The sequence below is a fragment of the Peromyscus leucopus genome, chromosome 3 (assembly GCF_004664715.2).
Source record: "Peromyscus leucopus breed LL Stock chromosome 3, UCI_PerLeu_2.1, whole genome shotgun sequence".
Lineage (NCBI taxonomy): Eukaryota > Metazoa > Chordata > Mammalia > Rodentia > Cricetidae > Peromyscus > Peromyscus leucopus.
The window spans coordinates 28394859-28411586 of record NC_051065.1 but is presented as its reverse complement, the minus strand read 5'-3'; the positions used below and the strand labels follow the sequence as shown (position 1 = coordinate 28411586).

General features: G+C 44.0%; 1 protein-coding gene across 3 annotated transcripts in view; it reads left to right on the top strand.

The window, feature by feature from the left end:
• Positions 1 to 16728, top strand: part of Crot (carnitine O-octanoyltransferase) — a 48924-nt gene that overhangs the window by 6198 nt on the left and 25998 nt on the right. For all 3 annotated transcript variants that reach the window (XM_037203542.1, XM_028862162.2, XM_037203541.1), the window contains 4 exons: positions 6476 to 6600; positions 7886 to 8067; positions 8601 to 8725; positions 11929 to 12037. In XM_037203542.1, coding sequence (XP_037059437.1) covers positions 6476 to 6600; positions 7886 to 8067; positions 8601 to 8725; positions 11929 to 12037 — 541 coding nt within the window. The remainder of the gene's footprint in view (positions 1 to 6475; positions 6601 to 7885; positions 8068 to 8600; positions 8726 to 11928; positions 12038 to 16728) is intronic.

The window sequence follows — 16728 nt, the reverse complement described above, 5'->3', positions numbered from 1 at the left end:
TTATTTCATGGCTACAAATAATTAATTTTTCTCCTGTTATGAATCGTAATGTAAATATCTGATATGCAGAGTATCTGCTATGTGGCCCCAATGAAAGGGTTGTTTGACCCCAAAGGGGTTGCAACCCACGGGTTGAGAACCACTGACCTAGTCATTGTGGGCAACAAAGAACAGTGGCAGTAGCCTGTATTGTTGGGGTGCTCATAGGAATGGAACCCATCCCTGGCACTGAGGTTTTCATTTAATAACCAAGGCTCAGGAATTCACGGTACTTGATACCTTCACAAGCAGAGGGGGAAATGAAGGGGGCAGCATTGCTCACTAATGTAGGAACCTTTGGTCAACCCCCCCCCCCCCGATGTATTTTTCATTAGGTTACAAATTAGTGAGGTTTCATAAGTCCTTAGTTGTGGCTAGCCCACCCCTCGACCCCTCCTTCTCCCACCCCATCCCCACTTAAACCTTTAGCTTCTAGCACCCACCCCTTCCACATTCTTTCATACTGTGTATATTCTATCCCCTCATACTTTATTTGTCACTTAGAGTGCAAAACCATAGGTTCCTACATGGTTTCCTCATGCATTCTTCATTTTGGCTGCCCTTTCTCCTGGCCCCTGATATTTATGCCCCTCACTCCATTTGAGTGACCCAGACAGGTCCCCCTTTCTGTTTTTTTTCTTTTAAAATTCCCTTTTTAGCACTTTATAACCCCAATTTACATTCCACACCAATTCACTCAGATCAACCAGATCTTTCTTACCCTGTAAAGATCATGATTTATCACTGGGCTCAGCAAAGCAGCAAAAACCCACAACAGTCCCAAGGTCCATGCTTCTTTTTTTTTTTTCATTTTTCTTTATTAAGAAATTTTCTACTCACTCTACATACCACCCACAGATCCCACCCCCTCCCTCTTTCCACCCCTTCCCTCTCTCCCAAGCCACCCCGCATCCCCACATCTCCCAAATCGAGGTCTCCCATGGGGAGTCAGCAGAGCCCAGCACACTGAGCCTAGGCAGGTCCAAGCCCCTTCCCACTGCACCAAGGCTATGCAAGGTGTCACACCACAGGCATCGGATTCCCAAAAGCCTGTCCATGCACCAGGAACTGATCCTGATCCCCGTGCCTGGGTGGCCCCCAAACAACCGTTTTCCGTATCCAGAAGACCTAGTCCAGTCCCATGGGGGCTCCACAGCCACTAGTCTACAGTTCATGGGTTTCCAGTGTGTGGCTGGTCATCTTTGCACGTCTTCCCATCATGATCTCCACGTCCCCTGCCTGCAGAATCCCTCCTTTCTCTCATTGATTGGATTCCCAGAGCTCAGCCTGGTGCCTGGCCGTGGATCTCTGCATCTGCCTCCATCAGTCACTGGACAAAGGCTCTATGATAACAGTTATTCGCTAGACCAATCACCAGAGTAGACCAGTCCCGGCACCCTCTGGACCACTGCCAGCAGAAACATACAACACTACCACCAAAAAATAACAGGCATTAACAATAACTGGTCATTAATATCCATTAATATCAATGGTCTCAATTCACCTATAAAATGACAAAGGCTAACAGAATGGATACAAAACAAGATCCATCCATTTGCTGCAAACAAGAAACACACCTCGCCGGGCGGTTGTGGGGCACGCCTTTAATCCCAGCACTCGGGAGGCAGAGGCAGTCGGATCTCTGTGAGTTTGAGGCCAGCTTGGGCTACCAAGTGAGTTCCAGGAAAGGCGCAAAGCTACACAAAGAAACCCTGTCTCGAAAAACCAAAAAAAAGAAAAAAAGAAAAGAAACACACCTCAACTTCAAAGACAAACACTCCCTCAGAATAAAAGCCTGGGAAAAGACTTTCCAATCAAATGGATTTAAGAAGCAAGCTGGTATAGCTATTCTAATATCTAATAAAATAGACTTCAAACTAAAATCAGTTGAAAGAGATCAGGAAGGACATTACATATTTATCACAGGGAAACTCCAACAAGATGAAGTCTCAATTCTGAATATTTATGCCCCAAATACAGGGGCACCTACATTCGTAAAATAAACATTACTAAAGCTTAAATCGCACATCAAACCCCATACACTAGTTGTGGGAGACTTCAACACCCCACTCTCACCAATGGACAGGTCTGCCAGACAGAAACTTAACAGAGAAATAAGGGAACTAACAGGCGTTATGACTCAAATGGACTTAATAGACAGCTACAGCACATTCCACGCTAACACAAGAGAATACACCTTCTTCTCAGTGCCCCTAGGTGAGGAGATCATGGTTCATGCTTCTTAACTGCCTTTTTACTGTTGTCCATGTGTCTCAGAGAGCTGGGTGTCACACACCACCTCTCTCATGCCCAGTCCCCTGCTATCATTTCCACCTCATTTTCTCTCTCACACATTGTTCAGTGTATCAGTGAGTTCCAAGATTTTGGATGTCAGGATGCCAGATCTAATTTGTACTTTGCCTTGTGCCCCTCCTGCCATTAGAAATAGAGTGAGCTGTTAGGTCTCAAACCTGGAGCACATGGCTGAGGTTCCTATTTAACATGTCGGAGTGGATACAGGGAGTCAGGCTCTCCCTGCATCCCTCAGTCTCTACCTGTCACGGGGCCCTCCTTGCTGGCATAACCCACTGCCTACCCTAAACCTCTCCAGGCTTGGGCTGGGTGTCCTTCCCCCATCTGCCCTCACCTCTAATCCAGCCGTGTTGCTGTGCTGGTTCTCTTTTGGCCCCTTTCTTCCCCTCACCTTCCTGGCCTCTTACTGTGTCTCTCCCCTGTCCCCTCCCTGCTCTCCTCACATGGCCTGGCTCAGTCTGGTCATGTCCACTCCGGACTCTCCCAGATGTCTCTGCCTCTGGCTATGCTCTCCCTCATATCTGCAATAAACTTTCTCCTCTACCATACCTAGGAACACTCATCCTTCCTTTTTAAATTTTTTTTCCATTCATCTGGTACCCAAACCCAGGACCAGTCATGTCCTTTCCTTTCTTATTTCCTTTTTCATTCGTGAGCACTATCTCCATCTCGTTCCCAGGTTTGTCTGGCTTACTTGCTAACTGGAGACTGTCGTGGAGGATGCCACCACACACTTTTCTCATTGTTGTTCTTCCCTCGTGGGCGAAGTTCTTTCCTGGGAGGCGCGTAGCCTCGGTTGCAGGTGTTACCAGAGCAGGGATAATTCGGTTTCTACCACAGCAAGGAGACACCGTTCCATGCAGGGGAGGTGTCTGTCAGGACTGTCGGGCAGCCCCTCTCTCTCAGCGTTGGTCCTGTTTCCTCGCCGTTCCAGCTGTGTCCTAAGTCACCTGTACCCGTGTGTCTGTCTCTGTTTGAGCACCAATGTGTTAGCTTTCCAAGGAGACATGGGCAATTGTTCACTAGCCTCAGACAAGGCACCGGCAACAGACCAAAGAAATAATTCCATCCGAGTCCAGTTGGGTAAGCCAAGGAGTTTATTAGTTGTTTATTACAGGAGTATGGGTGACTTTTAAAACAGTTGTGTCATTGAAAACTCCTGCCTCCTCCTGAAAGCCAGATAGCTGGCGTCCCTGCCTTCAGTAAACCTTCCACTCTAACTCCAGCGTTTCCCTCTGAGATCATGTGGAGGTGGGGCATGAAGGGGAGAGGCTAGAATTTCACAGGAGAGCCCAACCTTAACCAGCCTCTCTATGAAGGAGGGCCACGGACCAGATCTTGTGAAGGCCATATAAAAGGAGACACAGCGCTCTGATGAAAGTGGTGTAGCCATGTTAATACACAGAGGCCAGGGCTCCACAGCACCTGCCAATGCTCGGGCATTCACATTTAAGATTGAGATTCTGAAAATCTCGCTGGGAACTCTGTGTGCTTGGGTTGGACTTGGTGACTAGTGGGTCTTACTGTTGAGTGCAGGGAAGAGACCTAGTAATTTCATTAGCACATACCTGAATTCCGGCACTCTTCTTGAACTCATCAGTTGGGAATGGGGAGAAAGCTGAGCATGGAATTTCACTTTTTTAAAATTTAAATTAACGGATCTCTGTAAGTTCCAGGCCAGCCTGGGCTACCAAGTGAGTTCCAGGAAAGGCGCAAAGCTACACAGAGAAACCCTGTCTCGAAAAATCAAAAAAAAAAAAAAAAAAAAAAAGTTAAATGCAAGCTGTTACCTAGAAAAAAATATATATATACATATTAGCTGGGTACTATGTGATTTCAATATATGTATATCATGTAATATTTAAAATAGGTCAAATATGTGTCTCTCCAAACAGTGTTTCATTATGTTGAAAACATTCAAGATCTTGCTTTCCAAGACACTCAGTGTGCAATTGTCCGTAGCAGCATTCCAGAGCTTCCTGTTTCTGTCTCCTTTAATACCTACTGATCAACCTTCCACACCCTGCTCCCCTCCCTCCCCGTTTAGATTTCCATGTGTCAGTGTTACCAGATGGTGCTGGCTTCTGTTCTAGGCTTTGTTCACTTAGCGTTTCCAGTTTTACCTGTGTTGTGATGTGTTCCATTCTTTTTTTAATGGCTGAATGATAGCTTTTCAGTGTCTATGTAGTACAGTTCTTTCTCTATTCATCAGTTGACAGATACTTAAGTTATTTCCGTTTCCTGCATTTTGTGAATAATTCTTCAATATAAGATGTGTATTTTCAGTATAGTACCACTTTTTTTTGTGTGTGTGGGCCAGAATCTTTTTTCCTAGCCTTAAGAAAAAGTTGTGTGGATGGGTGGTTGTCTCTCTGTGTGGATGGGGTGGTTGTCCCTGTGTGGATGGGGTGGTTGTCCCTGTGTGGATGGGGTGGTTGTCTGTCTGTCTGTGTGGATAGGGTGGTTGTCTCTGTGTGGATGGGGTGGTTGTCCCTGTGTGGATGGGGTGGCTGTCCCTATGTGGATGGGGTGGTTGTCTGTCTCTCTGTGTGGATAGGGTGGTTGTCCCTGTGTGGATGGGGTGGTTGTCTGTCTCTCTGTGTGGATAGGGTGGTTGTCTCTGTGTACACACACTTGAACGTGTATGCTGTCCCTTTTTATTTTTTATTATTGGTTTTTTTTTTTTTTTTTTTTTTTTGGATGGTATGCACCTGCTTGCCTCTGGTCCATGCTTTTTGTTTGTTTGTTTTTAACATGGATTCTGGGAATCAAACCTAGGTCCTCTTGCTAAAAAGATAAATACTTTATTAGTTTAGATATCACCTCAGCCTATTTTGTTTTGCTTTTCAAATACCTTCTCCTCCTTTTTTTTCTTCTTTAAAGTCTACCTTCATCTGGGAATGCTAACATTTAAAAATTCACAGATCATTGACTTTTCTGAGTACTCACTTATTCTCTTTGAATACATATATATATATGTGTGTGTATATATATATATATATATATATATATATATATATATATATATATATTTGGTTTTTCGAGACAGGGTTTCTCTGTGTAGCTTTGCGCCTTTTCCTGGAACTCACTTGGTAGCCCAGGCTGGCCTCGAACTCACAGAGATCCGCCTGGCTCTGCCTCCCGAGTGCTGGGATTAAAGGTGTGCGCCACCACCGCCTGGCTGAATACAGATATTTTAAATAGGATTTTACATTGTGCTAGGTAGATTTTAAAGAGGCAAAATATGTTAATTTGATTTCTAATAAACTTTAATTTTCAAAACAATTGATTTTCATAGACTAGGGAAATTTGGGTGGTTTTATTATTTTCCCTTTTCTTTTCTTTCTTCCTTCCTTTTTTTCCCTTAGTAGGAAATTATTTTTGGCTCTTAGACACCCTAAATACATATTACATTGCCTATGTAGGAGTCATGCTTCTAATTTAAACATCAGTGGAAAAGGCTTTTGTAAACGGATGGTTCTCTCCTGCCTGTCAGTTCCCAAATAACCATTCAGAGGCTTATATTACTAATAAGTGTTTGGCTGCTGGCTCAGGTTTATTACTGGCTAGTTCTTACAACCTAAAGTAACCCATTTCTATGATCTATGTTTTACCACATGACTGTGGCATTACTGGTTTGCTAGTGTGTTTTTCCTTGTGCAGCTGGTGAGCTGGCTGGTGTCTCCCAGACTCTGCCCTTCTCCTGTATCTCTGCTTCAGTTTCCTGCCTGGCTCTATCCTGTCTTGCCATAGGCCAAAGCAGCTTTATTTATCAATCAGTGAGATCAACACATAATCACAGAATGCAGAAAGACATCCCACGGCAGGCTTTAATTTCTCTTACTTGCAGTTAAATAGGACTTACTTTCTACTGCATAATAGCCAGGGGCAGCTTCGCCTCTTTAACTGTCATTTAGAATACTTTGGGGAAATTTCAGAATATTGAGACTACATTCATTATACAATATTTACTCTTTTATTTCTTTTTTTAAAAAATAGTATTTGCACTGCAATTTTCATGTTGCAAACTAAAACCTTACTGTATGCTAGTGATGTTTAGATTTGTATAAAAATGATTGAGGTGATAGGGGAACACTTATGTCTAAATATCTCTTTTTTATAGTAAAGCCATTTGCAAATGAAGAAGAATATAAGAAAACTGAAGAAATAGTTCAAAAGTTTCAAAATGGAGTTGGTGAGAAATTGCATCAGAAATTACTTGAAAGGGCTAAAGGAAAAAGAAACTGGGTATTTATTTTATATATTTATAATTGGAAAATTGATATTTAAAGAATTTAGAATGTATATAGCTTTCATATTTAAATTACTGCCTAAAGTGCTTGGAGTCACTGTCATTATGATACAAAAGAATGAGTCACATCGTTGGAGAGCATGTATTTCATAAGTGAGCCTTTGTCTTACCTGAGAATGGGTTAAAATGCAGGTTTCCTGGAATGTGTAACCTTTGACTCAGTAAGTCCATCACGAGGCCCGGAAATCCTTATTTTAATTCACACTCTGTGTGGTATATGCTTTGGCCATTGGCCATGGGATCCAGAGTTACACATGCTGGGCAAGCTCCCCCACCGAGCCCTCTCCTCACCCACAGCACGGGAGAAGTGGGAAGCAGCTGGACATATTCCGAGGTGGACAGACTGAAGGAGAAGCTGCTGTGACCCCCAAGTCCCCCCTTGCCAGCAGCATTCTTCTCTGACTTGTGAGCTCAACCGCTTCTCAGCATGTGAGCCAGAATTAGAAGAATTTTCAGAGTTAGAAGGCATTGCCTTAGCTGAAACTAATGATGGTAACTTACCATTTTACAGAGAAATGTGTCGGGTTTTTTGATAAGACATTGATCCTTCTGCTGAAAAAGTAACATTTCCCGCTTCCAGATTCCTTTGTTCTCGATTTTGAGTCCTGGGGAGGTTTTAACTAAAGTGGGGTAAAGGTAAAGAAATTGTTGCTCCGCTTATATTCATTTTACTCTGGTCTGTTTCTGGGTTACTAACTACAGTTTGTACCATCATTTAAAAAGACAAAAACCTTCAGGGAAACTGCTAAGATCTAGTGTCTGCTTTCTTGGTAAGAAATTCAGCTACTTGCTGTGAAAGGGGGCTCAGAAAAGGATGAAAAGGACGGCTAGAGAAAGGTGTAAGTCAGTTTGAAGCACACTGAAGTCTTGCATTTCTAGCTAGAACTTCAGGTTTTGTTTGGTAAAGGAACATTATAAATGGCTTACTGGCTGTCATCATTAAGTGAGGTTTCAGGGAATGTCTGTTACACTCTAGGAGCCACCTAAGTACCTCGTTGATAGTGTAGTTAAACCAACTAATATTTAGGAGCTTATAGTTCTAAGGTGGGAGGGAACGAGAAAGGAAGGGTGGGTATTACGGTAGGGTTTTCAGTCTCTATGATGACTCCATGTTGTTTTGAACATGGAATAAAAAAGGAGCAAATGTAGCATGCTTTCTTTACTTGCTAGCAGTGACATGTTCAAATGTTTTGAAGAGCCAGTGTCCTTCGTTTCTTTCAGCTGGAGGAGTGGTGGCTCAATGTCGCCTACCTGGACGTGCGTGTGCCGTCACAGCTCAACGTGAACTTCGTGGGGCCTTCCCCGCACTTCGAGCACTACTGGCCTGCCAGGGAAGGCACGCAGTTAGAAAGGGGAAGTATAATTCTGTGGCACAACTTGAACTACTGGCAGCTGCTGAGAAGGTAAGAGTGCTAAGTGCCCTGGGCACGGGCTGAGCCGTGAGGGTAGGGCACTCAGGGCCCTGGCACGGGCTGAGCCGTGAGGGTAGGGCACTCAGGGCCCTGGGCATGGACTGAGCCGTGAGGGTAGGGCACTCAGGGCCCTGGGCATGGACTGAGCCGTGAGGGTAGGGCACTCAGGGCCCTGGCACGGGCTGAGCCATGAGGGTAGGGCACTCAGGGCCCTGGCACGGGCTGAGCCGTGAGGGTAGGGCACTCAGGGCCCTGGCACGGGCTGAGCCGTGAGGGTAGGGCACTCAGGGCCCTAGTCATGTACTGAGCCGTGAGGGTAGGGCACTCAGGACCCTGGGCATGGACTGAGCCGTGAGGGTAGGGCACTCAGGGCCCTGGCACGGGCTGAGCTTGGGCTTGCCCATTGTGGGAAATAAGCAAATGCTGTCAACCTAACTGAGTTATTCAGTGAAGGATGATACAGTCGTGATGGCTTTATAGTGAGTTTTAACAATGACTTTTTGACCAAAATGCTTTTTTAATAGAGAAAAATTGCCTGTACACAAATCTGGAAATACTCCTCTAGACATGAACCAGTTCCGAATGTTGTTTTCTACCTGCAAGATTCCAGGAGTTGCTAGAGATTCAATTATGAATTACTTTAGGACTGGTAAGTAAAAAACATAGGACATAGGTAATTTCTTTGTTTTTTTTTTTTTTTTTTGGAAAAGCATTGGGACTTGGGGGAGGTTTGCTATGATTTCTAATACACTATTTTAGATAATTGGGTTTTCATAAATTTACCAGAAACTTTCTGTGAAACTCTTTCTTCCATTACCAGCTCAGTAAGATTCTTGATGACTTTAGCTTCTAGTTATGTGTTATCCTCTCATTTCCTAAATTAGAACCTTAATTTCTACTCCTCAGTAAAGCCTTTTCCCTACAGACATGTCCCAGACCCTGTCAGCTCACAACTCCATCAACCCAGATGTTGCAGTTTCCACTGTCACTTGGGTCACCTGTGGAACACCCACATAAGTCCATCAGCGTTCATGTGGCTGTGTTTATGCCCACGTTGTGATGTGTAGTCCCCTGGCCTTACTGTTCTACACAGCTGTATTCTTCCCTCTCCTGAGGGCCCATAACATCTTGCTATAATTGTCAATTTATTCTTTCTCTTAAAGATAGGACTGCTTCTTGCCTTTCTGCCTCATTCTCAGCTAGTTAACTGTTTTCTTATTTTTAACAAATACAGAAAAATCTGATCTTTAACCTAAGGTCAACCAGCATCAGGGAGAATCCTTTAGAGATGCCGTGTCCCCGTCCCCTGCAAGGAGGTCAGGGTTGTCAGTCAGTTGCCCTGGAGATGAGGTTATGCCGAACTAATCACGGGTTCTTAGAAGAAGAACAGAGATGGCAGCACAGACAGATTGTGATCTTCGCTAGATGGCTTTGAAGATGGAGAAGGGGACTCCTGAGCTGAGGAAGAAAATAGCCTTTGTCTCTACAGGAGGGAACAAAGCCACACCTTCATTTATCATAGAGAAACATACTTCAGATTCACCCTTCAAACCCCAGAGGTCATAAAGTTGTGTTGTTTCAAATCACTTGGTAATTTTTTCAGCCCACCCTGCTTCCTCGTAGTGCATTTTAGCACACTTGTGTACTTCACGTACCTTTTGGACAAGTCGATGAAGGAGAAGCTGGAGTGTAGCTCAGTGATAAAGCACTGGTCAGCACAGGTGAGGCCCTGAGCACAACCCACAGTACTACCACAGAGAGAGCAAACGAGAACAAACCCTGACCAACTTTCCTGTCCTCAGGACCCCGCTGTGTGTGTTAGGTCCTTTTGCTTCTCTGCTGTCTGTTCCTCTCTTTCTCCACTGCGTCACCAGTTTCCTTGCTTTAGCAAATTGCTCCAACTTGTGTCATCTCTCACACTAAAAGAACAAAAATAGTTTTATTTCCCTACAAGTGCCACATTATAGTTAAAACCATCATCCCTGCAAAGCATGATGGTGCAGGCCTGTCATCTGGTATCCTGGAGACTGAGACAGGGTTGGGAGTTCCAGGCAAGCCTGGGTTGCATAATGGAACCTTGTCTCAAACACCACAAACCAACCAACGTGATACCTCCATTAGGTGGTTCTCACCGAAACCACTTTCATTACCTAATAACGGATCTGGCTATGTTACATTTTATCCACTGATCCATTCATGTAGTCCCTGGAGGGACCTTCTTAAAGTACTACACATATCATATCACCCTTCTGCTATATAAAACCACCTATTAGCTTCCTTTCCATCATGCTAACACTGGAAGCCCCTCTGAGTCACAGATGGTCTCCCTCGGCCTGACCTCAGCTGAAGGTTCACTGAGCTTTCTTCATTAAGCAAACCAGTTCACTTTTGTCCTAATACTTCTGCGGTTACTGTTCCCTCTGCCTGGTTCTCCCTGCAGAATTCCCATGGCCTACTTTCTCATCTCATTCAGATCTCTTTTCACATACCCTCATAAGTTCCGGTCACACATTCTTCCAACTATTTATTGATTAAATGGGTATGGGGTTTATTTTCTTTTTCTTTTCAAGCCATAAGTTTTGGAAAGGATGTCAGTAGATGATGGTAATAAAGGGTATCTGTGGTAAACATAAAAGGATCTAGGGGTGTTTGAAGGGGTCAGAGAGAAGAATGGCCTGGAAGTATCCTGAGGAGGAAGAATACCTGTCTCCTCAGCACTGAGGAAGTAGGGTGTAAGAGGAAGTCCTGAGGTTGACAAGAGGTGGTCCAGCAGTGCATCACGTAAAGCAGTGAGTAAATTCCAGCCAGTTAACTCCAGTTAACTTGCTCCAGTGGTACTGTGTGTCTTGTCTTTCATCTCTTCTCACTCTCCTGCCCGAGAGACAAGGAGCAGGGACATAGACGGGGAAAATTCTTCCCGACACTCCGGCATGATGACTGAATTGTTGCTAGATCATGCTGTAGTTGAAGTGTCTCCCATTCAATTACTGAACGCTCCCGCGCCCAGTGTGGCAAGCCTCCTCCTCTTTGCCGTTAGTGGAGAGATTTGGATGTTCAGGGTGGTGTAGCTGTAGTCAGCAATTGAATTATCTGATGAGAAATTAACATTGAATAATCTCAAAGTTGTTCTCTCAAGTGGTTCTTCAGGACTCCTCAGGACCCCTTCCCCCTTCCCAGTCCTATCTCTTAACTAAGACTTAAAAATCCCTACAGCACAGCGGTGTTTCTCACAGTACACAAATACTTGAACTTGAGTTCAAGATTCACATGGACACATTTCAAGAGTATGCATTTATGTCCTAGTAACTGAAATTCTGTTACCTTGTGATTTCCTCCCTATGGTTATAGGATCACACTTGGTCTTGGCTCAGGCATAAGCAGGCTGTAACTATAGCCTTGAAGTTTTTCTTAAATTGTGTTTTCTAACAAATAAGTATAAACATGAAAGTTGTATATTGTACATATTAATGAACTGCCATATGATGTTAATGCATGTGTCCATTGTAAAGTCAGGTTAAACATGCTTGTCTCCTCAAACATCTGTTATTTCTTGCTGGCACACTAAAGTCCTTTCCCCCAGCATTTTGAAGTGTGCAGTTCACGGTCATGAGTCTGGTTACCTTGCTGAGGAGCAGCAGAGCAGAATTTACCTCGTCTCAGCGTGGCTTCATGCTGATCACAGTCTCCTCATCTTCCCTCTTCCATGAGAACTCTGTCCAGGCGATACATTTTATATATCACGCACACACAAGCGCATATACACAAACACGCACAATAAAAAACTGAGAGGAATTATATTCTGTTGTCTGAATGTAGCTTTACTGAGTCTTACGTTTTCTGTGTCTTTTCCAGAGAGTGAAGGCCACTGTCCCTCCCACATTGCTGTGCTGTGTCGAGGCAGAGCTTTTGTCTTTGACGTGCTGCACGAAGGAAGTTTGATCACCCCGCCAGAGCTCCTCAGGTTTTTAAACTACCTTTAAGGAATTGTGCATCTTAACTGACTTCGCCTCTGACCCTTGTGTGCACATATAAATGTACTCTGTGTCCTGACCCTCCCTCCACTGCTCCTTACCTCGCTGTCAGCCTCCGTTTTCCATACAGCTCTCTTCCGTGTTCATGACTTTCATTGTCACTGCATTTGACCGGGGCTGTCTGGGCTCAGCAGTGGGTGCACAGTGAAGACCCAGCTCCCCTTCTCCGAGAATCTGTCAGAGGGCAGTTGTCTTAGTTACTTCCTAGTCTGTTGCCGTAAAGAGACACCATGTCTAAGGCAACTTGGAGAAGAAAGCATTTAATTGGAGGCTTACTTACAGTTTGAGAGGTCAGTGCATTGTCATGTGGTGGGGGGCATAGTGGGCGGACAGGGGCATGGTTCTGGAGAAGTAGCTGAGAGCTCACATTTGATCACAAGTTATAGGCTGAGAGAGAAAGACTGGGCCTGGCATAGTCTTTTGAAACCACAAAGCCTAGTGACAAACCTCCTCCCACAAGGTCACACCTCCTAATCCTTCCTAAACAGTTCCACTAACTGGGTACCAAGCATTCAAATACATGAGTCTATGAAGCCATTCCCATTTAAACCACCACAGCAGTAGTTCGGTAATAAAGAGTAGGGCCCCTGAGCCCGTCACCCATTAATGGCTGCCTGTTGGTAGGCCTGGTACCAATAACCACAGCTGCTGTAAGTTCATGACTGGAAAGGTGGCTGTGTTCCAGTTAGCCGATGGTGTGTTGTGGCCCTTTTCCCTGTCTTCCAGCTTTTACATTCCTTCCTCCATTTTCCATGAGGCTCACAGGGAGTAGTATAAATGTCTTGTTTAGGGCTGAGCCCTCAGCCATTACTTACTCTTAACCTCCTGGCAAGCCCCGAGTCTCTGCAGTCACTGCCATTCGCTGCAGAGAAGCTTCTCTGATTAAGACTAGCATTTGTCTATGGGTCTAAGCATAGATACTTACGAGACAGTTTGGCACTTTACTAAGCAGCAGTACCGAGTTCTTCACAGGGCCTCATGTAGCCGCTAGGGCCTGTGAGAGGGTGCCAGCGGGGGGGGAGGGGTGTGCCAGCGGGGTGGGGAGGGACGGGGTGCGGGGGAGGTGTATTTCAGTTCCAGCTTGTCTCCTCTGTTTTGCATTCAGGGTCTGTGGTGTCTTTAGCTGTAGGATCTTATCTGGTTCTGGTTGGTAACTGTCTTGGTTAGGGTTTCTGTGCTATAATAAAACAACATAAGCAAAGGCAACTCGGTGAAAAAATGGTTTATTTCAGCTTCTATGTCCTGATCACAGTCCTTCATGAAGGGAAGTCAGGGTAGGTACTCAAGGCAGGAACCTGGAGGCAGGAGCTGATGCAGAGGCCATGGAGGAGCTCTGCTTACTGGCTTGCTTCTTATGGCTTCCTCAGCCTGCTTTATTATAGAACCCAGGACCACCTACTAAGGAGTGGTACCACCCACAGTGGGCTGGACCTCCCATATCAGTCACTAAGAAAATGCACCTTGGCTTATCCTACAGGTCAGTCTGGTTGGGGCATTTTCTCAGTTGTGTCGAGATGAACTAAAGCTGTCCAGCACAGCAACCCAGAGGAAGAGCAAGAGACTCTGTTTTTGGGGGGTGGGGTGGTTCTGGGACCTCCCTGAACAACAGCTCCTCTAGAAGTACCCCACACCTCTCACTGGGACTTCTAGTCAGTGACCTGTTGCTTGTAAAACCAGTATTACGTAGCCTGTGGGGTATCTCCCTTCAAATTCATTTTTGTGTTTTCAATTATGTTACAAGATAATAGGATTCGATGGCTTTTCCATACCTGCTTTTTAAAAACAGCTTTGTTTTTTGAAATTAAGATACAAGTATGTAATTTTCCCATTTCTCCCTCCAACTCTTCCTGTGTACACACTCCCCCCTTGCTCATTTTCAAATTCATGACCTCTGTTTCTTTAATTGTACACACACACACACACACACACACACACATACACACACACACGAGTGTGTGCGCGCACACACATGCATTTGTTTGAGTTGGCCAGTCCTCTTGTGCCCCTGGCTCTCCTGTTTAAACCTTTGTGCCTTGTATTCCTTGTATTCCTCCCGTCTACTTTCCACCCTGTAGTGCTGGCACACGGGCCTGTCCATGCAGCAGGAGGATCGGGGTTAAGGCATTCCAGATCATCCTGGCCTTAGCCAGCTCCTGACCCACGGGAAGTATCTGAGGAGACTGTCTCAGACTGCTGTATTGGATATCCTTAGGTCTCAAGCTCTTGCTTGGGTTAAAACAAAAACAAAAATAAAACAAGTGTTCAGAATTGCCTTTCTTTCAAATGGCCTAAGTTATAAAGTAAGCGTTTCATACTTACTGTTCTTAAAAATAGCTACTTTTAATTTTTCAATCTTACAAGTATATATGTGTATGTTCTAGTTGGAGAAAAGGGAAACATTTCATATATTACCAATCCCATCTCCTACCCCAGTAACTATGGTTACTAGGTTAGTGCATGTGCTTCATCCTTCCAGATCAATTGTGGTAAGTTTTTGTGTGCCATATATATTATTATGTGCCGTTGATGGAATTACAGAAAGCTTCAAAACATAAAGAGACTCAATCACAAGTTGAAACCTCAACATGCTCAGCTCCTGACTTCTTCAGTTATGAATATCATCACCTTTTCAACTATACCTTAATTTGTATTGGCTTATAAAGAAGGGTTTCATCGTGACGTTTTTCAAGCAAAGTTTGTTTTTGTTTCTCTGTCCCAGTCTTCCTTCTTTCCCATCCTCCTTTTCCTCACTCCCAGCAGACTCCTTTCAGCTGTCACAGCACATGTGACCTTTGTCTCCTCCCACCTTCTCTGCACCTACACACCCACTCCTCTCATAGTCTTTGTCCGGTCCATCTAGCCGTACTCTGTTCTTCCAGTTCCCTGCGGGTAACTGAAGCAGATCTCAGACAGTGTGTGTAAAAACGTAGTGACTTACTCTGAATTCCTGTAGTGTAAATATTGTAGTATGCTTCTCTAAAATGTAAAATGTGTAAAATATACACGTACTCACATAACACATCCAGTGGCTTATCTCATAAATTAACAATAGTCCTTTCGTATATTAATCTATAAGGATTTCAAATTTCCTAAATGATTTCATAAACGTTGAGTTCTATATATCTGTATGTAATTTAAATGACTTTAAAAAATTTATATATTTGCATGTGTTGAATCTGTGTATATGAAAGCATGTACTCGTGCCTCTGGGGTATGTGTGTCTGAACTCCAGATTCTTCATCCTCTTTTTTGAGAGAGGGTTTCTTACTGTTCCTGGTGCTCTGTGATTGGCTAGACTGGCTGGCCAGTAAGCTTCAGGGATCTACTGTCACTCCCTCCCCCACTGCCACCCCCGCTCTGGGGTTACAGGCAAGTGTTGCCATGCCTAGTTTTACACGTGGACTGAGCTCAGACCCTTATGCTTACACAGTAAGCACAGGTGGAGTTGTCTCTCAGACCCTTAAATGATTTATTTTTACTAAATAGTACAAACAAATAGAAAAATACACCCAGAGTATAGCTAAACACCCATATACTGTACATCACCACAGAGGTCAAAGTAGAGTCATGAAATAGGCTACTGGGAAAACCCTTTTACAAGGCTTAGGTGTCTGGGTTGTACTTGAGAGGATTTGTCGAGTTTCACTCAACTTCAGTAGACAAGGACAGGTGCTCAGCACAGTTGTATGATAAGCGTACAAACTGGTAATGAAAATGCTGTGGTTCTCTACATGGGAGCTCTTTCTTGGATTTATGTGTTCAACATACCTTAGGAGATGAGGCTGATTTGATCTTCTGCTCTATTAGAGCACTTTTTAAAATAACTAATCCTTAATTTGAATGCAATCCAACTTATTAAACTTTGCCACATGAGCTCTATTTTTGTATTCTTTAATTTTTTTTCCCTCTAAAATAAGTAGGAAGAGAGGGAGGGCAAGTTATTGTCTCATAGATGCAGGTGGTTTGATAAAGGATCCTTATGTGCTCATAAAATACTATTAGTTTGAAAATAAAGCTAAAAGCCAGGCAGTGGTGGTACAGGGAGGCAGAGGCAGGTGGATATCTTGAATTTGAGGCTAGCCTGGTCTACAGAGCGAGTTCCAGGATTGCCAGGGCTACACAGAGAAATCCTGTCTTGAAAATCAAAATAAAAAGAAAGAAAATAAAGAGACATTTTGGTTGCAAGCAAAGCATTTTTTCATCAGTGTTACAGATATAAATAAACAGAGGAAACTGTGCCCACCATTTTTGAATGATGAGATCACAAATGAAGGATGTCACTGGTGGTGCTTGATGACATTTATTAAGCTACAATAATCTTTTGAGTAATCCCTGGATATTTTTAAGTTGTAGCTTCTTTGCATGTGCTGTGAAGGAGAGGGCAAAAACTGAAACTGTAGAATTTTTGACTAATGAAAATTTCTTCACATGCAAACCCTATTATTCACCTGCTATATGTTTAAAGATAGATGAAACACTCATCCGCATCCAGTGGAGTCTTTAGACAACATGAGTTTCCTTTCTTTTCCTTTTCTTTTTCTCTTTGTGATGTGGTCTTGCTGTCTTGTCCAGGCTTGCCATGCTGCCCTGCCTTCTGAGGTGCTTGAATTACAGGCCATGG